The 23,360-nt window shown below is 31.2% G+C and overlaps 4 protein-coding genes across 4 annotated transcripts; 1 reads left to right on the top strand and 3 right to left on the bottom strand.

Annotated features, from left to right (window-relative positions):
• Positions 1-4,387: 4,387 nt before the first annotated feature.
• On the bottom strand, positions 4,388-7,597 carry LOC101204476 (O-glucosyltransferase rumi homolog). The gene is made up of 6 exons (XM_004145270.3): positions 7,361-7,597; positions 6,691-7,265; positions 6,312-6,501; positions 6,138-6,202; positions 5,466-5,676; positions 4,388-5,030 (listed from the first exon to the last, which is right to left on the bottom strand). Exons 1-6 carry the CDS (start codon positions 7,448-7,450, stop codon positions 4,743-4,745), a joined length of 1,419 nt encoding a protein of 472 aa, XP_004145318.2. The 5' UTR covers positions 7,451-7,597; the 3' UTR covers positions 4,388-4,742.
• A 712-nt stretch (positions 7,598-8,309) lies between these two features.
• LOC101209785 (inositol 3-kinase) lies at positions 8,310-11,247 on the bottom strand. Its single transcript, XM_004145208.3, has 2 exons — positions 10,123-11,247; positions 8,310-8,907 (listed from the first exon to the last, which is right to left on the bottom strand). The coding sequence occupies exons 1-2, from the start codon at positions 10,984-10,986 to the stop codon at positions 8,707-8,709; spliced, it is 1,065 nt and encodes a 354-aa protein (XP_004145256.2). The 5' UTR covers positions 10,987-11,247; the 3' UTR covers positions 8,310-8,706.
• A 3,019-nt stretch (positions 11,248-14,266) lies between these two features.
• Positions 14,267-16,323, bottom strand: LOC101206090 (nudC domain-containing protein 2). The gene is made up of 5 exons (XM_004151409.3): positions 16,164-16,323; positions 15,903-16,051; positions 15,757-15,805; positions 15,484-15,626; positions 14,267-14,593 (listed from the first exon to the last, which is right to left on the bottom strand). Exons 1-5 carry the CDS (start codon positions 16,210-16,212, stop codon positions 14,513-14,515), a joined length of 471 nt encoding a protein of 156 aa, XP_004151457.1. The 5' UTR covers positions 16,213-16,323; the 3' UTR covers positions 14,267-14,512.
• Positions 16,324-18,048: 1,725 nt separating this feature from the next.
• CAX4 (vacuolar cation/proton exchanger 3-like) lies at positions 18,049-21,681 on the top strand. Its single transcript, NM_001305749.1, is given in 10 exon segments — positions 18,049-18,255; positions 18,828-18,895; positions 19,105-19,133; positions 19,247-19,443; positions 19,555-19,770; positions 20,174-20,302; positions 20,842-20,958; positions 21,076-21,129; positions 21,315-21,431; positions 21,601-21,681. Coding segments are annotated over 10 exon segments (1,215 nt in total).
• Positions 21,682-23,360: the final 1,679 nt, after the last annotated feature.

Below are 23,360 nucleotides of genomic sequence, written 5' to 3'. Positions count from 1 at the left end.
TGAAAGTTTCATAATCTTTTTACAATAATGCTAATGACTTCAAATAGTAATTATATATATTTAATATCTTTTCACATTTATAATTAATTATATTTTAAAAAGAAATTAGTTGTGGAAAAATTATAATCTATTTCTAGAAGCCATTTTTTTCAATCGAAATGAATGACAAAGTCAGTTTTACATTAAATGTCTTATCCTAATTTTTTTTAGTAACAAAAACTAAGCTATTACGTATTTAAAAGAATATATATAGGTATAAATTAAAGTTTATCGAAAAAATTTGAAATTTGAAAACACTGTACTTAAAAAATTCGTAAGTGTTTTACATAAAGTTTGTATCCACAAATTGAGTTTCTCACTTTCATATATTTTGAAACTATAATTTTGTTTTTCAAACAAATGTTATGGCCTAACCATATAATTAATAGTTAATCATTAATTAATTTGATTATACATGTGACTAAACTAAAAAAATTACCAAAGAGTAGACTATTCAAATTTACAAATAACAAAAACTATTGACATTTACTTTTTTCAATTATGCTAGTGTGTTCACGATAAAAAAAAAAAAATACACGAATGGATTAATTAAAACAAAAAGGTTAAATCATTTGTCATTTAACAAAATTTGTTCAACTTGCATTCTAATTATTCTAATGCTTCCATTGTCATTTTAATGACTAAATAATTAAGTTAAGGAATTCATTCCCCAAAAGAATAAAGTGATTTAAACTTCCAAAAAAAAAAAAAAACAAGAAAAGAAAAAAGTATGTAGAGTGGGAAACCAAAATAAAATATTGTAATATTGAGAAAGAAATAAAAAATATAAAACTACAAGTGACCTCAAGAGAGAAGATGCCATCTTTATCAAGAATAATAAATATTTTGGACAAATGTATTAGTCTCATAGCTTCATATTTAAGGTTCGTTCTTACTTTGGTTTTTATTTTTAAATCTTTTCATCTACCATTTATTACATATGGTTTTTTCAATCAAATCCTTATTTGGAGTGATGTTCTGAGTTTACATTATATTATATTTGTTATCTCAACAATATTTTAAATGTAACAAGTTGGGTTAATGGAGGAAATTTTAATCACAAGTTCACACAAAAGTGATTGAGGTGACGAGTTGGAGTATCATTATAGAGAAATGATACGAGAGAAAGAAACTCAGTTTGATATGTTCTTCGTGTTGAGTTTTGGTAAAATATTTGAAGATCTATATCCTATCTATGAAAGTTGATTATGATTAGTTTCTTCATTGAAAAGAAATACAAATGAGTTTTTAATTACTTCCAAAAGAAATACAAAGTTATGATTAATTCCTTTTTGTATTCACTTGTTGGGAGTGGAAAAAAAGGTGTGAAAGGGTATAAAAACGATATAAAAATGTTAGGCCAACGGCATATAAAATTTGATTGTACTTGAAAGATTAGTTCCCCACATGTTGCAGATGGAGGAAGGTACAAAATTTTTGAATCATGTGGTGTTCTTAATGTTGTGTTTTCTAAGTTGGAGGTGATTGAAGTGAAGAAGATGAATGAAGATAAAAGACACTCAAACTCATCTTATCACTTTTCACTTCTTACAAACACATATAGAGCCAAACTTGATGTACGGAAAGAAAACTTTAGATTTTGTTGAAGCTACTAGCAAACTTCTAATAGAGAGAAAAGAAGATTGAAAAGTGAAGGACGTACTTCAAAAGAGAACTCAACATTGGTAGCTAGCAATTAGAAGAAGAAGAAAAGAGTTCATGCATAAAAGAGGTTAAGAATGCATACAATTTGTGAGCATATAAAAAATGATTGTCTTAACAGAGTAGGTAGCCAAAGGATCTAGGTTGGATGCTAAGACCATCTATCAAGGAAGACAACAAATTGTTCTCTCGAAGAAAGATAGAATCCATCCTCATATGGTATATTTGTTTTACCATGAACGAGGATGTGATGTTAAAAGTTCTATAAATTTGGACACAGAGCATTGACTAAACAAATATGCAAGATAAGTCATGATACTTGTATATCAATGGTTGAAGAACTTTCAAGTGAGCAAAGTAGGTGAAAGTTACAACATCAAACTCAATAGGGTTTATCGACATGTGTCGAAAAAGTTTTAAAATCTTGAAGAGTGTTATTTTAAGTGGTCATACTCTTTATGATGGAAATAGGTTATAGTCCTATTAGTTGAGATTTATGGCTGTTTTGAGCAGTAGAATCAATCAGAGCGGTTGAAACTCACTCCTAGTCTTTTTATCTATAGGAACTCATTATTTTCATTTTTCTTTTAGATTTGAGATTCATCTCTTCAAATATTTAGCCAAAACCCAACATAATACTACACTCTGATGCTCGAGTGTATATTTAGATTGAAATGATGCTGAGTTTGAGCTAGCTAGAGTGATATTATGCTCATTGGTAGCGGAAAGTAGGTCCAATATTTATAGTATTTTGAATTATATTGTATTAGGTTAGATTTGTACTCAACACCCTATCCCTATCGTGTTTAATGTTCATTTATATATCGGAAGAATTGAACACTTTAATTTTGAGTTTAGGACAAATTATCTTTCCAACTTATTAAAAATATTTTTTATATCAATCTTTTGTAAAACAATTTCTACAACATCATTCTTTAATCATTTATTTGGAAGAAAATTATATTTAATTTATTTAGAAATAATTAATACATTGAAAATAAAGTGTAAATGTTTTTTTGTTAAGTTTTCTTAATTTTGAAATATTTACGTGAGTTTTTAGTTTACAAAATATTAATTTTTTATATTTTATTTTTATTAGGACCATTTTTAAAAATAATAAAATAAATTAAAATATTTACAAGATACAATAAAATTTTAGATTCTATCAGCGTAAAAACTAATAAACTTCTATTATTGTTTATGAATGTCAGTCATTTTTAGATTTGATATACAACTTATACTATCTTAAAATCAAACACAGTACCTCTTTTTAGATCATCAATCTATTTGAGATTTTGTGATTTTTTTAACGTGAGATAATTTCATGAAAAGTATTAAAATAAAAAGAAAAATGAATGAACCTGTTTTTTTTCTTTTTTTGGTTCTATGTATGAACATGTTTTTGAATTGAAATTCTTTTGCTGCCTATTCCTAAAATTTATGGTTAATTTATTCGAGATTCTTTATTTTCAAAGTAAATAAAAGAAAAATAACCCACTTATTTATTAAATATATTTATTTTGGGGTTTAAATCGTATCACCTCAAAGTTTTTTTTTTTTTTTTTTTCGTTTCATTTTCTAAAAAATTTATCACGTGTATTTAATTTAAAATATGAATAATGAAAAGTAACCTTGAAAATAAATCAAAATAAATTTGAAAAGACAGAACCCAAATCAAATATGGAATATTATGTCAAAAGGAACTGAAGGGGATATCACATTTGATTTCATTGATATAATTATGTTATACATCTTTATACCTGTCACTTGAAGTATTTCTATTCCATCTTTATACTTTCCTTTTTTCTTTTGGGTATAAATTTTGATTTCATTCAGTGTTTTGGTGATTTCATTGATATTTAAGTTAAATGTTTTAAGAAGTTAGTGGAGGCATTTATATTCTATATCCTCACATTAACATAATATTCACCCTTCTTCTTCACTATATGTAGTTACTTTCTCACTGAGACAATCCAACTATTGAATAGTTGTCTAAGTCGATTTTAAAATAGTTTACGACCGGGAAAAGCTTAATTTACTTAACTCAAATCACAAGAATTGAGTTGGGTTAGTTTTTTTTAAAAAAATAGTATATTTTGTTTTATTTGTACGTGAATAAAATTAAAGTTCAACTTAACTTAAACTCAATTAATTTAGTGTTTGTATATAAATGTGTGTATTTTTAGGATTTCTTTTCCTCTATCAACACCGTCCTTCCTCGCTCTCTAAAACATCTATCTCTTACACTTCACAATCAATTCAAAGTTTGAACTTCATTAAGTGATAATAACAATCACTGCATGTTTCTATCCTTTCATATATCCAACATTTCTTTCATGTTTTATCCATTTTACTCTTTCTTTAGTCCAAACTAAAATATAATTTTGATGGTTGACTCTTTGCCACATGACCGACTCAAATTTTATGGTTGGTCGGTCATAAATGACCTCTAACTTTCAATCCATCCTAAACCAAAATTGGGAGAGTCGGGTTGCCTACTACTCAACCAACTTGAATTTTTATGTTGATCAATATAATGATAATTAGTCTAGCTAACTTTATTTACGTCAAAATTGTGAGGATTGATTTTTATGTTCCCTTGGATTGGTCCAAAAACATCCCTTGCAAAACTAACCTCATCCAACCTTATATACTACAACCCTATAACTAATAGTTTAGATTGAGCTTATCCCAAGCTCTTTGCTCATTCGATAGACTGATCAGAGTCTCTACAATAGTATGATATTGTTCACTTTCGGTATACACTCTCATGACTTTGTTTTTAGTATCATCCCAAAAGAGATAGATGTTCTCACTTGTATATCTAAGCTCATCTTTTTATCTAACCAATGTAGAACTTTGGTCAGATTCACACAAAGTATTAGACATATTTTTTTTGCGTAAAATTACTTTAATTAAATCACTATAGCATAAACACTACTCTCCTCGATAATCTAAAGTGGAACAAAAAAAAACATACATAACTTCTACTTTGAGGCTCTTTGTGCAGCCATTTCTTCCTCCTACATCGCCTTCCTCCTCTACTTTTGCTGCAGCCAACTATAAATGATATCACTACCACCACGGTTGAGTGAGCACGGAGGGACTGACGAAACCGAGGCAGCTGACTTCTCAAGGAACTGCATCTGCTTCTCGTCCGCAATGCAAAGCAAGGAATCAGTACATACTTCTAAAGCCGATGGCGGCGGGGTTGGCTTGAAGTCCTGAAGCTTTGAGTATTCTGTGATGAGGTGAAACATGTAAGAATAGACTGTATCCATGCTCAAGTTCTCCATGAATTTCTGTCCCTGCCGTCCTATAGTCTCGGCCTGTTTTCAACGAATCCTTCTTTAGAACGTATGGAAGAGAAAAGTTAACATATTCCATGGGCAGATTTGGTTCATGATTTTAATATATTGCTGTAAGTTTGTTATACATGAAAGCAGCATTTTCCTTTCATTGTTCATATCGAATTTATGAACCAAACATATTTCAGCGGCTTAAACTTTTAGAGTTAATATATAATAAATTGTAAAATTTGGTACTCAGAGTAAAGGTAGCTTTCATAAGTTAGTCAAATTAACATCATACACCTTCGAGTTCAGTGTTGAGAAACAAAAACAATCACCAACTTCCAAATTCACAGGTTCAAACAAACCTATATTCTTCTCTATATGGAACTGTTGTAGGAAGAAGAGAGATTTTATAGTAATAAACATGAACCAAGAAAAAGAATTACGATAAGGAAGTTAAGAATTATATACCTCAGGGAAATGAGTATTTCCCCAGTCAACAGCATGCTTAATAGACTCACACATGTTAGTGAAGGGGATGGGCCAATAGTTCTTCAAAGGATCAAGACCACGGCTGAAGAAATCTTCATATTGAGGTGAAATAATCAAAGACATTGAACCACATGAAAGAATGTACTTCAAGCTCACAGACCAAGCAAACCCTTCGGCATAGATTTTATACCTGCAGAGACAGATAGAGACGGTGGCCTCAGCTAGCCAGTTAACACACAACAATAATAAAGGTATAAACGTGAGTTGTTTAAGACTGACTTAAGTCCGTGGGCCAAACCTCCTTTGAGGAGTTTAGGGTTTGGTTTTGTTTGCTCTTATTAGACCATGAACCGAACCAACTATTCTAATCAATTCCTTCTAATCAAACCAATCAATTTGATTTAATTTTCTTGATTCAGGTTGCCATAATTTTTTATTACCTATTTTCAGCCCTAAATTAAATTAAGCATTCAAACATTGGAGTAATTTGAGCTAAATAAATGTTGGTTTTTACCCTCTTTTTTCTATGAGGTAATTGATTTTCTTGTTTGGTCCGGTTTATTTTGGTTTTACAAAACATAAACCAAGCCAACCAATTCCATTCAATTAAAATCTCAAGTTCGGATCCGCAAAGGAAAGAGCCATCCTCACCGGTGGTTGCATTGGTTGGATAGCTTAGACTGCTCATAACCATCTTTTGCTTCTTGTGCCCAGTCCTGCCATGAAGCACATTGAGTTTTCCCAGCTCAACAACAAGTGATTTGCGTATAATACAAAAGAAATTCATAGAAAGAAAGAAAGAGCTTTGAGGATTCCAGATTGAACCTGACGCATGATCTGAGCTCCCCACATTCTTGAGTGATTGCATTTCAGCAACTCTTCACGAGCAGGTGAATCAACATCTGGATTTCCCTTCCAATAAGCTCGAGGAAATTTGTTGAACCAACTTAAATTTTTCGACCCTTTCTTTATATCTTCAAACTCTTCCCTCCATGATCTTAAGTTCACTTCTGGCCTGCATAACATCCCCACATCCATTGATGAAAAATATAACATAATTAGTTTCCTAATCCTCATCACATAACATACAACTGTTGGAAGAAAAATGAAAGCCAAGACTTTAGGTGAAAAAGTTGCAATTCAAGGATGGGACAGAACAAACTATGAAAGCAGAGAAGGGATCTTAATTCGATGCCATACATACCATCCCCAGAAAGACCAATCAGGAAAAGGAATGTCGAAGTGAGCCTCCGTCGTGCAATACCGAAACAGAGGCAGCGGCATGGCCTTATTCTCAGTCCGATTGATACTCGGTTTATCCATACAATCAAACATCATATCCACATCCGGCACCATTCCAGGGTACCTTCTAAGCATTTGAACCAAACCCCAGATCGTGAAAATCGCCCTGCTCTGCACACAAGCATAGTACATATCAACATAAAGCCTACCTTCCACGATCACTACACGAAACGCCGCAAATTTCTGAGATTCTTCCAACTGGGTCATCGAGATTCGAGTACGAGCCCAAGGATCCAGATCGTGATGAATCCACCGGAAGAATTCAGGACATTTGGGAGCTGATACAGCGGAATGGAAAGGGAATTTAGTGGCATTGTTGGTGGCATAGCGACAGGTGAGGTAAGAACAGTGGATGATCTTAACAGCTCTGGCATGGCGAGTCTCATCACTGAATGTCTTGGGAGGGAACAAATGCCATGGAGTTGGATCCAAGTTGTGACCAGCAACAGTTTTGGTTTGAGCAGCGAAATCATCTACCTGAAAGTGGGCAAAGAAATAGGAAATAGAACTAAGTAAGTATAAGAAAATGGTGTCTAAGAAATGCAGCAATGAAGAAATAGAGTTATAGAGACCTTGTAACAAAGGAGGAAAGTGAGGGAGAGGAAGCAGATGGCGACGACGGAGGGGAGGAGGTGGGAGGGAGGTCTGGGTGCCGGAGCCATGGGGGAAATGTGAAGATTTGCATTTCTGAAAGAGAGAAGAGGGAATTGGGAAAATGCCTAATTTGGAAAGAAGACTATTTTAGAGGCTCACATTATGGTTTGTGTCCGTTTTTTCGGTTGAGATTTGTCTTTCTCTTTGTCTTTTCTCTAAGTTTTTCTTAAAATTTTCACTTTTGTTTTTAAGCTTTTCAGATGTATATATTATATGTCTTTTAATCCTTCACATCATTTTCTTCTCTACGTTTAATAATACAAGAATCAAAAAATTGATTTTTTTTTTTTTTTAGCTTTAAAACAAGAGTAAGATAGTCTAGATGACAAAAGGATTGTGATTATATGATGAAACACTGACAAGTAAATCGCTAGTTTTAGATATTAAATATCTATCCTAATTATTAGGGAAGGATTTGTTCCAATTGACAAAGAAATTAATATTGAACTTATTGCATACAAAGCATATCCAATCACACCTTTCCCAATTGGAGACTTGAAAGGGGCAGCATAAGTACTCTCTTAAGAAGTAAAATTGTAACCGTATTTTAAAAAGTAAAGATACATTTCAAAAAGCTTGTTTGGAGTAATTATGTAGATTAGTAGATAGTTTTCTAAATGTTACTTTAATTGAAGAAAATTATGAACCAATGACATTGATGTCCATAAATGATCCTAATAAATACATCTGTCCTTTTCATCAATCATTTTATCCTTCTCATTGATCATTAAAATCAATTGATGCTAAAAAAAAAAAAGATATGATAAATATGAAATTTCAATTTTAATACTAAAAAGGGTTAAGAGGTTCTAATTTCGATGGTGTAATTACCAGCTATTGGTAGAAAGAAAAAGTAACACACAAATGTTTATCCAATAATACCATTTATAACTTCCAACTTTTCTTTAAAGTTCTTCCCAGCGTTTATCTTAAAATTGTAAGCCAGAGTACTAAACTCATTATTTGTAGCTCAAGAAACAAATTGACAACCTGAAAACTTGAGGAAAGTAAAACAAAACATATAGCTTGGTTTCTGTTTCCTCTATTTTCTTCTATTTTCAAGTAGATGACTTTGGTTTATCCACTTTTTTTATGCTGAATTGAATGATTGCAGATTCACTGATACAAGTATTAACGTAAGCTATGGATGGATCTCTCTATTTGTTAACCAAAGTTACATGATTAAAACGAAGTTATACAATTATTTTGCTTTGTGAGATTTTGATGGGAAAATTTCAGCTGGCTTCCTAATTTGCTCCTCATATTAACTATTGTAGTGCCCATTTACTTGTTCCACTGCTATGGGAGAAGTTGGCAGACTCAATTGGCATTCCGATCTGACTGTCCCAAGCAACTTTTGGAACTGTTCGTGTCCTTCTGGCATCTGATGGATCGACTTGTTCTCTCCTGGGTGGCATGAGTCCATGCACTGCACCTTTCTTCTCTCTACCTCGTCCTTAATTCTCTGTAGCAACACAAAGGGAAGTAGAGTTCACTATAATAGAATAGACATTCAGCATTAGAGGTGACATCCGGCTTTCAAATTCTGAAACAAGCACTTTTATCTCTGGAAAAGTTGAAGGACTTTCAAATCTTATTCAAACAGCACAACAGCAACAGCAAGCAATACAAGCATTCACAAAGGAGAAAAATAAAACAAGATCGATTTTTTCAACAATTTTGAAGAGATATGAGAGCATTGAAGAAACGGTACCAAAGGAAACGCAACACGAGCTAACCCCAAACAAAAGTACATGTACAGATGATTAAAAGTAACAAAATTTTATAGCTAGATCAGGATGTATGCTTTCTGTTCCACTATGGACACATCAGAATATCAATACTCTATCTGCTGTCTCAAAAGAGATAAGAAAAATCATTCCTCAATCATTATTTTTAAAAAACCAAGGCCCTAACTAACGAGCATGTTTGGAATCACTTTCCAGGGCTGAAATAAACGATTGTCTCCACAAACATGAAATATTACCACTCCATTTTCATTTACGAACTACATTTAACCGTTAATGAGAAACTTGGCTATCGGTAGACCTTAAACAAAACAAGACTATGTGATTCTCTCGTGGGTAACAAATATAGCAATACAGACAAACATAATTTTTGTTTTTGAAAGTCAAGTCAGAAACATAGCTCCTTTCGTTTTCAAAATCTTTCACAAAGATTTTGATATGGGCAACGGGTGAAAATCAAAGTTAGTCGCACTGGAAATCGCTATCCATACTTTCAGAAGAAAACTTCCACTTGCTCTAAAAAAACAAACTAAGAAAAAAAAAGAGAGAGTTCTAAGACTTACTGGATATATTCTGCTAAAAAGGATATAAGATAGGGTTATGAACTTTTTTCCTTTAACTCGCTAGCCCCATGATTGTAAGTTCACTCCCTATCAGGCCAAACCAGACTAGAGCTAAGTTAAGACACGTTTTGGCAGAAAAGTTCATCAGATCTCTCACCTTATTCAACCAGATATGAGAATAATGAGAAAACCGATTATATGATCATCTTGTCCTAGAGTTGTTTCTAAATAAGAAGTTACAGAGTTCAACTACTTCATGATAGCATCAGAGGGAAGAAAAGCAATGTATAAGCTACCAAAACAAATCCAACAATCAATCTTCTGAAATTGTTAAAGTGTTCATCCAAAGTTCAAAATTCGAAAACAAACCTGCACGATTCTGGATTCGAAATGGGGCAAGCCAATTTGGGAGACGGTAAGAGATCCAAACAAATTCCCAAGCAATGCAGCATCCGCCACAGCCAATCCAGCCGCGAACCCTGCCGCAAAACCACCTAAGAAACTGTCGCCAGCACCGGTGGGATCGACCTGAGTCACCGGGAACGGAGCAATCTGCAACTGGCTGCCATTCGAGTACAACGTACAGCCTTCCTTCCCATTCGTCACAACGACAGGGCAAAGCTTTCGTGCCTCTTCAACGTCCATAAACGGAGCTTCTTCAGCAGAGGCCTTCAAAAACCCAATTCGAGGCAACAAATGGAAGAAACCACTCTCCTTCAAATCCACATGCTCCACAGTCCCATCAATTTCATCAAAAACTCGAATCAAGGATTGAACATCAACAAACACAGCATCACAAATCTCAATCATCCGCTCAAGCGTCTCAGGAACAACCTCCCCACCAACTCCAACAGCCATTCCAAAATCAAACCTAAAATCAGGAAGATCAGACGGCAAAATCGGAGAACAAGCCGCAACCCTTTTCAGAATCCGATCTCTACGTCCATCGCCAGAGATTGAAGAATCAAAAAACGCACGAAAAGCAGTCGTATTCGAATCGGACACAACAATCGGACTCTGATTCGTCGAGTAAGCGAAATCTTCCCCTACCTTTGAAACAGTAACATAAGGAACCGATAAACCATCAAAAACCGTGGAAATAAAGGAAGCGGCGCCACCAAGGGACTCGGTGACGACATGGGCATCACGAATAAGGAAATCATGGCAGAAATTACCAACAATCAAAGCACGAGGGGGGAAATTGGGAGGTGGGTCTTTGGAATCGCTCACCATTTGGGGGTTGTGAAGGGAAAAAAGAGAGAAATTGAAGAAAGGAGAAAAATGTATCGGTGGGTATTGGGATCATGGGTGGAAACAGGAAAGGAAAAAGGCTAAGCCGCCATGGAAGGAGGAATTTGAAGGAGGAAATGAAGGAGATTTTGTAATGTGAAAAAATGAAGGAAAGTGAATTAGAGGACAGGAAAAAAAAGAGTCGTGTAAGACGGAGAGAGTGGTGGTGGCAGAGAATGGCGACGCGCGCCGGTGAGAGATTTAGATTCTTAAAGGGTTTTGTGAAAAGGTTTAAATTTGAATTATTTTGCATGGAATCGAATTAATTATTTATTTTTCTCTTTTTTTCCTTATTTATTATTAAATAAATAAATAAAAACAAAACGAAATAAAACATAAAAGTTTGAGATCTGATTGTCAATTTGTAAAAGGAAGTGGGCAATGGTCAACAAAGGGAGTTCTAAGAAAAAAGATCAACTTTTTGCAATGTTTGTATCTCAACTTTCGATTTCATTCTTTACTCTTTAATAAAAATATGTTTATGTGCATTTCATGAATTAATAACATATATTCAATACAAAATTAATGAAATTTCAATTTGAGCCTACTTAAGAAAAAAGAAAAAGAAAGCATTGAGCTAGATTTTGGGTAAACACTTTTATAATCTGGTGTAGAAATTATTTGAGCTGACATTGACATAAACTCTTTTTTTTCTCATTCGATTTCTCTTATTAGCACGATTTACTTTAGAATGAAGTTGATTGGTTGTTAAAAAGTTCAATTGATTCTTGAATTTTCAATTTTGTAGGTTACTAGAGTTTTAATTTATATATAATGGATCTTACACAAATTTTTTATCATTTGAGAATCTATTAAACACAAATTGAGATTATTATTTATTTCAAATCCCAAATCTATAAATAAAGAGTATATTATTAATAACTTCTTGAGCTTTAGTTAGAAGAAGTGAAAGAATCAGTAATTTGTTTTCTTTGAGATGTCAAGTTTGGTCCACATCCTCAAATGAGATAAAAAAAGAGAGAGAGAGAGAGAGAAAATCTGAACTATATTTGAAAGTGTTTCACCAGTTTAGTAAAAATGAGAGAAGTATTCCACCTAGTTTGGTTCACATCATTTTTTATGATTTTTTGAAATTGTGGTTGCAATCATAAAGAATAAAGAATGAGAAAATCTCTACTATGTGTTGTTTGGTAAAATGAATCATTTATAGGATGTTTGGCGGTGATTTTGACACTTTTTCACCGACCAAAATCACTCTACTTTGCACAAAAATATGACTCTAGACAACTTAAAGAAATTGGTTTTTAAAAAATAAGAAATGATTCACTTCTGTGATTGTTAAAAAATGATTAACCAGAAATCGTCACTATAGTTAGTCTTCGATGAATATAGAATAGACTAGCTTTTCAAAATGTACCATTTTAGTTTTTAAGTTCTAAAAAATAGATACTAGCTTTTCAAAATGTACCATTTTAGTTTTTAAGTTCTAAAAAATAGATTTATAAAGTGTTGAGCCTATTTTAGGTTTGATTTTTTAAAAATAATTATACAATGTTTAAAATTAGAAGAAAAAAAAGTTTGAGAGGATATGATTTGTAGATAAGCTTATTTTTTTATAATCTTATGATAACCTTCATCAACCTCGAGTAGAAGAATTGAAACTTTAGCCAAATTTAAAAAACAAAACAAGTTTTCAAAAATTACTTTTCTTATTTTTCAAAACCCAGCTTTGTTTAGAACATTCTATGACAAAAAAATCTAATAACAAAACTTAAAATCTAATAAATGAAAGTAAGATTGGTAGGTTTTAGGGTTTCTCAAGAAATCTAATAAATGCAAACTTGCATTAACACACATAGAAATTCAAGTCATTACCGTGAACTAAGAAAATGTGAAAGTGAGAATGATTAAATGTCTTGAGCATTTAGTCGCTCATGTTAGCCAAAGGGTAACAAATGCATTACATCTTAGGAATTTTTTTAAAAATAATATAAAATTTGAAACATATTTCAAAAATAGGTTAGTTTCAAAATTATACATTTGGTTAAGTAATAATTAAATTAAATTAGAAAAAATGAATTTTGATTAAGTAATAATTAAATTAAATTTAAAAAAAATTAATAAAAAAATTGAAGATTGAGATATTTAAATATAAATAAAGAAAAAAATAAATTAATAAATTAATTTAATAAAGAAATGTATTTTTAGAATTTGAATGTTTAATGTATATATTATTATATGTGGATATATATATAAATAATGAGAAAAACTGAAATGTGTGAGACCCACGTATATAAATAATTAGAAAATAAAAAAATGTTGACCCAATATAGTATATATATATAAAAAAAATAGAAAAAGTAGAGTCCACACGATGAAAGTACCTCAAATCACCTATTTTTAAAAATAGTTTTACAACAACCTACTTTTGAAATATATTTACATTATTTTTAAAAAAATCCTTCGTCTTAATTGTTTACATAGAAAAAAAGAAAAATCATAACTAAGATATTGAGAAAGTGATTAGAGATGTACAAAACAATTGTGTTCTTTTAAGTTTTGAGTAGAATTTTCATTCGGTCAATAAGTTTCAAAACGTTCTCTTTTTTACCCACTATGTTTTGGCTTAAGTTATCATTTGATCTCTAAATTTCAAATTTTCCAAATTAGTTTCCATATGGTATCTAAATTTCTAGATTATACACTATCACGACTAAATTCCAAAGAGAAAGGTATTAGAAATAGCTTACCTGACAGTAATAATCCATCCTTTGAGAGGTAGGAATCTGAAAACACAAGGCAAAAAAAGGCAGAGAATATCAATGGATGGCAACGATACAATGTTATGGTTAGGAATCTAATACCACCTCAAACTCATTTCACCACTTTTGAATGAGATTCCAACAACTGCATTCTCAACCATCACCACAGCAATTCCATTTTCTAATTCCCACGCTTTAATTTCTATTGCTCAAAGGATTAAAGGAACCAGCAAAAGAAAACCCTTCATTTATTTTACTAAAAGAAAAGGAAATGGCAGCCAATGACAAGTGCAACAAAATAGGCCCCAGCAGCAAAATGCATTCAATATGAGCTGTTACACACGAACTAAAAATCTAAACAGCATCTCATCATAATTTGGTTGGCCAGGGAGAACTTAAACTAAAGAGGCCCCTTCTCTATTTTACTGGGAATGAGATTTGGGTAAACAAATATATGGAGAATGATGATTCGGTACCTATTTTTACCATGAACTAGCACCTGCTATCAAATTTGGAACTCTTGTTTATATCAAACCAAAGAGAAGGCTAAAAGACAGAATGTTGGTAGTTAAATTTATATCACCTAAATATTTTCACTTCAATACAGAGAATGGACTCAGTACATATCCTTCTCACAATCGTGGTCATTACAGGATTTGCATAAATCAAGACCAGTACAAAAACTACATTATTTACCGAATGTCACGTCCATGCAAGTTATAAATGCCACACTAAATTTGTCAAACTTAGCGAATTCCCCCCATGAAGGTCCTTGGATCAGGACAGTTGCCTGAAAACTGAGCTTGTGAAAAGTCAAATCCAGGGTTCTGCAGAGAAATAATTAGTGCAGGTTAAATTTCAAGGTTTTATTACTTAACTGAACTTAAATCAGGACTTCTGAAATTAAAAGAAACCCATTCGTGTATTTCTAAAATATCATTACTTTTCAACAGTAAGCCAAAAAAAGACATAAAAACACGCTGCCCACTTGTGGGATATATAAAACCAGTAAAAAATCAAATTTTAATAAGTAGCAAGAATCCTACAACACCTCATCCATAATTAATGAACTAACTTTTATGACATTATATGAATCGTAGAGCTCTCTTGTATCAACTATCACTTTTGAAACATTGTCTCATCCATCCTACATCAGTTGGTGCAAGAGCTTGTCACAAGTTCATGCCATCATGATGGCACTCCCATTATGGCATGAACTCATGGGAGTGCCATATCTTTTTCAACATATTAATATATGTTAATTTAAGATTCTTTCTGTAGAGTCTTGCTTATCTAGAAAAACATGGTAGTGTCTTGAATCAAGATTTTTTTTTTCTAAATGAGAGATGATACTGTAGGGATATCACTTGGGCAATGAGTTGGCCTATTGAGTTGGGGTTCTTTCCTACCAGTTGCACCTAATTAACTTTTGAAAAAATGCCTCGAAAGAGATGAAATAGACCACAAACTCTCTCTTTGTCATGATTTTCCAGACACGATAGCCTTTATTTTTTACAAGGCACATTAACCTCGTTTCAGATGCCAACAACAAGTAGTAATCACAACATCTCAATAACTATTACTCAATTAGCTTGAGCAAGGAATCTCCCATAAATAATCGATTTGGATAACTTGAAACAATTGATCTCTAAATAAAAATGATAAAAATGCTCCAGAAAAGAAACAAAGAGTACCCAAAAAAAAAAAAAAATCTGACCTCCTCTTGAAACCTCTGGAGCATAAGACGCTTCTGCTCAAGATCAGAGGAGTAAGGATCAAGTTGACCCTGACCCTGTATTGGGGAAGCCCATGTCTGACCCTTGTCCCTCTTCTGCAGTGTAATGTGCATTATATCATCCTCTGCCACACCAAATAAACAAAAGCTGTTAAATAACAAAATTCCTGAAGCCTCCAGCTGAATTCAGTCCCATGAAATTTACTTGGTATCCAAAATTCCATTTTAGTGATTAAAGCAAGAATTTGCAATCACCTAAGGTCCAGAAAGAAGAATCCGTCTTCACAGGGCAAGTAAGCTCGTGCTGAAATTGAATGATTGAAACAAATTGGTACAGTCATAAACCAAGCAGTATATCGAAATTTCAAAATTAAATCTATAAAAATGCCAATGATACCGACATTGAGATAAGGAGGATTCCCCTTGATGCCAAGCTCGACATGCCTAGATTGAATCTTGCAGTAGAATTGCTTGGAATTAACATTTGGAGGCAAATTAATATAAATGTTAACCTCCTCCAGTGTCTGATCCCATTCAAACACTTCCTGACCTGAAAAACCACGTGCAAACAAGTATAGAGATCAGAAAACTCGTACAACAATGAATTCATTCATTGAAATTGAAAATTTAGAAGATCAAATAGATAAGGATGAAGAACAAACCGTTGTGAAGGAAACTATGGCGCTTTTCTGGAGCCAATTTCTCTGCCATCCCTTTAGGGTTTGCTGCTTCCCTTTCCCGCGAATTTCACCGAAGCTTTTTCCTTTTTCCTAACGAGAAGTTCCGGTCTAATGAAGCTTCTAGACAACTGGGTTTCTTTTACTTGAACCGGTTCGGAAATTTTCATAATTTGGTAGCAATTAGCATAATTTAATTAGAAATTGAATTTTAATTAAAAATTAATAGATCAATTTTCGTAAATAGCAAAATATTATAACTATTTATAACAAAATTCATCCAACCTCATAAAGTTTATTTAAACTTTTTAATATATTTTATGAATAGTTACACTAAAAGATTGATTGATGGTGTCACCACATGAAAGTCATTCCTTTCATTTAATTTCACATTTTTGAGTCTATTCTTTTAGATGTTTTCAATAATAACTTTTGAATCGAAAGTTTTAAATTTAAACGTTTCTTTTTCTAACATTTTAAGGCTCCCTCTAACTAAACTTTATCTTTGCATATCCATTAAATTAGCCTTTTATTTTAACTTAAATAATTAACCAATTTTTATTTATAAAATCGATTAATTCTCATACTCCAATATTAAAATATCAATGAATGTGTTAATACATACGTGATATATCCTAAAATCAAGAATTCATAATGAATATATCCATCATCTTTTATTAATACTTGCAAAAGACAATAGGTAACATATTTAATTTAATATAAATATAAATTATTAACTATATTCATAACTTAGTTTTAAAAGAAAAACGACTTAAATATTAATCTAAATGATTTTTTTAAAAAAATAGAATAAAGCGTGAAAATATTTAACAATTTAAAAAAAAATATCAACATGCTCAGAATGTGAAATAACAAAAATACCCGACAATTAATCAGTCACGAGCGCGTGAAAGAATGGTTTTGTAGCCAATCTAAACGATCTTGTACTTATAATAAAAATCTTGTATCAAGCCTAAACAATTTTGGATCATTGTACTGTCTGATCTTGTACTCATAATAAAAATCTTGTACCAAGCCTAAACAATTTTGTATCATTGTATTGTCTAAATGATCTTGTACTTGTGTGCCTTAGTTTAAATGATCTTTGTACACAATATGGACGATCTTGTATCAAATCTAAATGATCTTATACCAAATCTAAATGATTTATTAGTGATAGTGATTTATCTTTGTTTATTTGGAATAAAAAACTGATCATTTAGATATTTGTACATGATCATTTAGATCATGTACCAATATCATTTAAATCATATACCAAGAAGAAAAGAAGAAAATGAGAAATAAAGAAGGAAGAAATTCTTAAAGAAGAAATGAAGAAATTGGTAAATATTTACCTAAATAATCATAATATTACCGCTGAAAAAGAAGTAATAATAGAATAGGAGATGATAAAATCACGAAAAAGAAAAAAAAATATCATAAACAAACCTGAAATTTATGAAAATATCATGGACTTTTTTATTTCCATGACGGTAAATATTTGAATGTTTTTGTTATATTTATGGAAATTAATCTATCAACCATTATAAACTTACCAAACATATACAAAAGGAAAAGAAAAGGTGGAAATCAAGTGTCAAACCATAGTTCAAAATTAAATACAAACGAATGATATTTGGTAACCCTTCCTAATTTCCACCTATTCACTTCCCAACTCCCAAAAATACAATTATGTGTAACTCTCATGCAATGCAACAACAAAATTCCCGAAATTTCCCAGAAATTTCCCTCCTTCCTTAATATATTTTCTTCTCTCATTAAAAACCAATATATTCAGAGATTATATTTTCACTTTCTTTCTCTCATCTTTAAGGCTGATTCCTCCGCCGCCGTGTGCTTGGTTGCTGTCATGGGTTTGAATGAGCCGTTGGTACTAAATGGGGATTTGGAGATCAATGAAGGTGCCGAGACGGTGGCGGTTTCTCTTCCGGTGAGGTTTGGGTTGGTTAGAGAACTGTGGAGGAATTTGGTGAAAGTGGTTTTTGGAACAAAGCTTGCTGTGCTTTTTCCGGCCATCCCTTTGGCTGTGGCGGCGGATTTTTATAGCTTTGGAAGAGTAAGCCATTTGCATTTTAATTCAACTTTGCACAATGCAACTTTTTCTTAGTTAAATTTTCCTCTCTTTTCTTTGGTTGAAATATTGTTTTTGGTTTATTATTTTTTTTAATTTTCATTTCAGTTTATGATTTTAAATTTAGCCAAACGTAAATTTACTATTAACTAGTTTAAATGATACTAACAATAATCTTATAATGATGAAAATTAAATATTTGAAAGGACAGATATGAAAATGAAAAAAAAAATTGAAGTTTGAAATATAGAAAAAGTTGATAGATTTTAATAGAAAAAAATGAAAACTATTTTCAAATATAATAGTACATTTTCTAAGGATATATTATCATTTTCTCAAAAGGAGTAATTTAAAATTTTAATGGTTGTTTTTCTAAAATAGTTTTAAAATAGAAGTATACATTTTTCTTGTATTTTTTGATAATTGAAGATGATAAATAAGGTGATGAGAGAAATAATTTTTATTTCTAAAGCTTGAAAGAAAGTTCTATAATTAAAAAAAAAATTAAAAATTAAGTTTAATATATTATATTTGATGGTGACTTTTGTGCCACGTAGACATGGATATTTGGTTTGAGCTTACTCGGATTGGCTCCACTTGCTGAACGTGTTAGCTTTTTGACAGAGTAAGTACCCTTATTACTCTATAATGAATTGTTGTATTTTATGAGTTTTTTTTATTGAATGTATAAATATCTAAATAAAATTGTTTTTCTATATTTAAAGTTATAAACTAAATTATGAAAGCAAAAACAATACTTTTTTAAATGAATTAAAAGATTATTGTATGAGTTTCTTTTCATTTCCTTTCTTCTATTTGCAAAAATAATTTCAGGCAGATTGCATGCTACACAGGGCACACAGGTACTCGAAATCTCTACCGTCGTCCATTCCTTAGATTACGTTATGTCATATATATATATTTATTATGATATGATATTTTGATGTATTTGTAAATATTTTGTAAATGGATGCAGTTGGTGGGCTAGTGAATGCAACATGTGGGAATGCAACAGAGTTAATAATAGCAATGTTTGCTCTTCATCAAAACAAAGTCAATGTCTTGAAGTTCTCTCTTTTGGGTTCTATTCTTTCCAATTTGCTTCTTGTTCTTGGGACTTCCTTGCTTTTTGGTGGCTTATCCAATCTCAACAAGCAACAGACTTTCAACCTAGTAATATATATATATATAACTTTTCTTTTCCTAACTATTTCTAATTCTTTTTTACTTTTTCGTTATTTATACGATATATGATTCTTTTGGTTTTATGGTAATTACGTACAGAAAGTGGCCAATGTGAGCTGTGTGTTGTTGTTGTTGGGATTGCTATGCCAAACGTTACCATTGATGTTTACATTTGCATCACCCACAATGATGATCTCAACAAACGTTTATGTACTTCAATTATCAAGAACTTGCAGCCTTCTAATGCTAACTGCATACATTGCTTATGTCTTCTTCCAGTTGAAAACCCATCACCAATTTTTTGGTCTACCACAGGTAACTTTTCTATATCCTACTCGTTTCATCCTTCATCCTTCTTATATATAGCAGCACTTTAGTCTACAGTAGAACTTGCATTTTTTTCAGTACAAACAAATTTAGCATTTTGTTCCTATAGTTTGTGATAGAAGTTGCATTAGAAAGAAATTGAATTGTAAATAATTTTTTAAAGCATTTTTAAATATAGCAAAATGAAACAAAATATTACAAAATGCAACAAAAGTTGAGGTTATACCAATGATAAAACACTAATAGCTAGGATGATATTTGAGATCAATACTGTGTACTGTATGCCAATTTTTTCATTTACATTAATTTTCTTTTATTTATTAGTTGACATACCTATTATTAGAACTAAGTATTTTAATTAAACTAACAAAAAAAAAAATGTAATAAATAGGAGGAAGAGGATGAAGAAGAAGAAGAAGAAGAAAGGGCAGTGGTTGGTATTTGGAGTTCAATTGCTTGGTTGGTTGGTATGACCATACTCATATCTATTTTATCACAATACATTGTTGCAACAATTGAGGTAACATAAAAAATAATTCTTTTCTTTTTCCTTTTTTCTTTTTATCAAGAGTTTAATTTCTTCAAATTTATATATCATTGCTAAATGCCATCTTAAATGTATTGAATATTTTTTTAAAATATAATATTTTGATCAAACAATTTTAACCTGTGCGCTTTTGTTTTGGAGAAAAATAATAGTTAGCAAAGCTAGGACAAGAACATTGATCCCTTTCAATTTGATCGACGTGCTTTCTTTTAATGATCTAAACATAGTCTCTAAGATTCCGTATGATAACTATTTTATTTTCTCTCGATATCTTATAATGATTTGTATCTTTTTAAAATAAAATGGTTGAATTATTCTTAGTCAAATTTAAAATAAGTAAATTTTTTTAAAGCTATTTTTTTAGTTGTAGGTAACAAATAAAGAAAGATGGATTTGAGAGTAGTGTCTACAGATGTAATAAAACTTTGATTATTAAACGGGTAGGAATGTATCATCCTATCCTATTTTGATTTTTGAAGTTAAGGTTGATTGAAATGAGTTAAAAATGATAGGATGCATCAAAATCATGGGGAGTATCAATGAGCTTTGTAAGCATAATTTTGGTACCAATTATGGGGAATGCAGCAGAACATGCTGGATCAATTATTTTTGCTGTCAAGAACAAATTGGTATTTGTATTATATACACTCCAAAATTAAATTCAAATTACCAAATTAGAATTCCATCGATAAATATACATAACATTTTATAAAATTTTATTTTCTCCTTGTGTGCTTCTTGTGTAGGATATAACACTAGGAATAGCCTTGGGATCTGCAGCCCAAATTTCCCTATTTGTGGTAAACTACTAGTTGACTAAAATGTATCTATATTATCATCAAGATCATTACAATTTTAAACTTAGGATTTGAATATATTATTGTATATAAGAGTTGATTATGAGAAAATTTCCTTCTATATATATATATCTATACTCTTAATTTTCTAATGGTTTTGTTTGATGGTAAATTTGAAAAAAAATTAGGTGCCATTGAGTGTGATTGTTGGATGGTGTATGGGCATCAAAATGGATCTTGATTTTGGTATCATTGAAACTTCTTCTCTTGCCTTCACCATCATCTTAACTATCTTCACCTTACAGGTATTGTGTTTTTCACCTAAATTAGCTAAGCTTGATATCTTTATTTGTGAATATTTTCAAAGAATATTTAATGTTGAAAAACCTAACTTGTTTATCAAATAATAGTGGGTTTAAGTTTTATTATTATGATTAACGTAAGAATCTGACCATATTTTATTTTTTTGGTCAGGATGGAAGTTCAAATTACATCAAAGGATTGGTACTTGTCCTAAGTTATGTAGCAATTTCTTCCTGTTTTTTTTGTTCATAAACTTAGTAATTAATTAAGTGTGCTTGAGAAAATAGATTTTTTAATTTCTGAACTCAGTTTGATCCTTTAGCATTTAGGTATTAAGCAACTAAACTTATAAAATGTTAAATTTTAGCTATGTAGAAAACTATATCTTAGATTGAACGAACGAACAAGATTTTCACTTAACTGATATTTCACAAATTCAATATTTTTATTTATCACTACATCAAATCATGATGAGGTTTAACGACTAAAATTGAATTATAATTTAAGTAGCCGACGGATAAAATATAGTTTTTGTCAAGTGGAAATAGTGGTGGAGGTTGTAAGATGAACATGTGCCCTAGTTGACTAGGCCTTATTGCATTCTTAATTACCAAACAATTTTGTTTCTATAATTCTTTTTTTTAAAAGAGAAAATGGTGTAAGAAATGCTCTTCTCTTCTTAATTTTCAAAAAATACAATTTGCCTCATTTTCAAACCTTCTTCTGCTTACTTTACTTGTCAAATAATTTGACTTTGATAATAATTGAAGCCTTCAAACTCATATTCGATTTAGTGTTTCATTGTAATTCTTCCCAATGTTTTTCTAACAAGTTGATGACAAAATTATTTAGATCTCTAATTTTTTTTAAAAAAATGTTATGTTCCTCCCATTTGTTGTTTTTTCCATTGATACAAATTTTGCAAAATAAAAAAATTCGCACCAATTTAGGTGCTTGGCCGCCATCAACACCGACACTCCGACAATCAAGTTAGTAATTTCAGAGTAGTTCAATTCTTATGCGTCCTCTCGGTTATGTAGGGGCATTTAAGTAGTTATTAACCGTTAAATCGTCCTATTTCATGACCTCCTTTAGCCTTATTTATATGCATGTCTTTATGAGTTGGACCCTATACTCATGGCATTATGGCTATTCCTATAGGTTATTCAATAAAACTCACCATTTCATGACCGTCTGTATGGTTGGTCTCCATACTTAGTCAAATAATTGATAGACTCTATGGGTTTGATCTCCACACTTGGTCAAATAAAGTATTCACTTTTTTACTCGCAACATTTTTCAAATAAGTTTTGTGATCTATATCATATTAACTTATTCTTTCACTTTTAAAATTTCATTATTAAAAAAAAAATGGAGCCAATAATAATGTGACTGATAATAACCAGAGTAACATAAAAGTGTGTCTCAATAATTTGTTAAGCTAAACTCACTTTTGGAACGTGGTGTGCAATACTGCAATACGAGAGAAACTAGCTCATGGTAATTAATGTTTAACATTAACTCCTTTTTTTAATATAGTAAAAGTGAAAGAGATTTTCTTAGGTACAACAATAATAACTATAGAATGAGAATCGAACCACGAAAAAAGAGTTAATTCGTTGGCATATAGCATTATTGGTCCTTGTCACACAAGGAAAGGGTTGTATATTTAAATTAAACTTGTGGGTCTTCAGCATACGGCTGTTTCTTTAATATCTTAAACTTCTATTGTCTTGGTTGCACGTCTTAATTAAAAGGGGTCCATTCCAACCTTAATTAGCTGCTTAATTAAACTCTCTTTTCTTCTCTCTCATTTTTAATTAAATTAATAGTTTTGTTTAATTTTATGATTCTTTTAATGTAAAGATTTATTAAATTGAAAGGGTATTTTAGTCATTTTCATTTGGTCAAATCAATATAGGTTCCTAAAC

The sequence above is a fragment of the Cucumis sativus genome, chromosome 1, assembly GCF_000004075.3.
Source record: "Cucumis sativus cultivar 9930 chromosome 1, Cucumber_9930_V3, whole genome shotgun sequence".
In the NCBI taxonomy this organism is placed as follows: Eukaryota; Viridiplantae; Streptophyta; class Magnoliopsida; order Cucurbitales; family Cucurbitaceae; genus Cucumis; species Cucumis sativus.
Note: the sequence above shows the minus strand (reverse complement) of the source record. Positions and strands in the feature narration are given on the sequence as shown.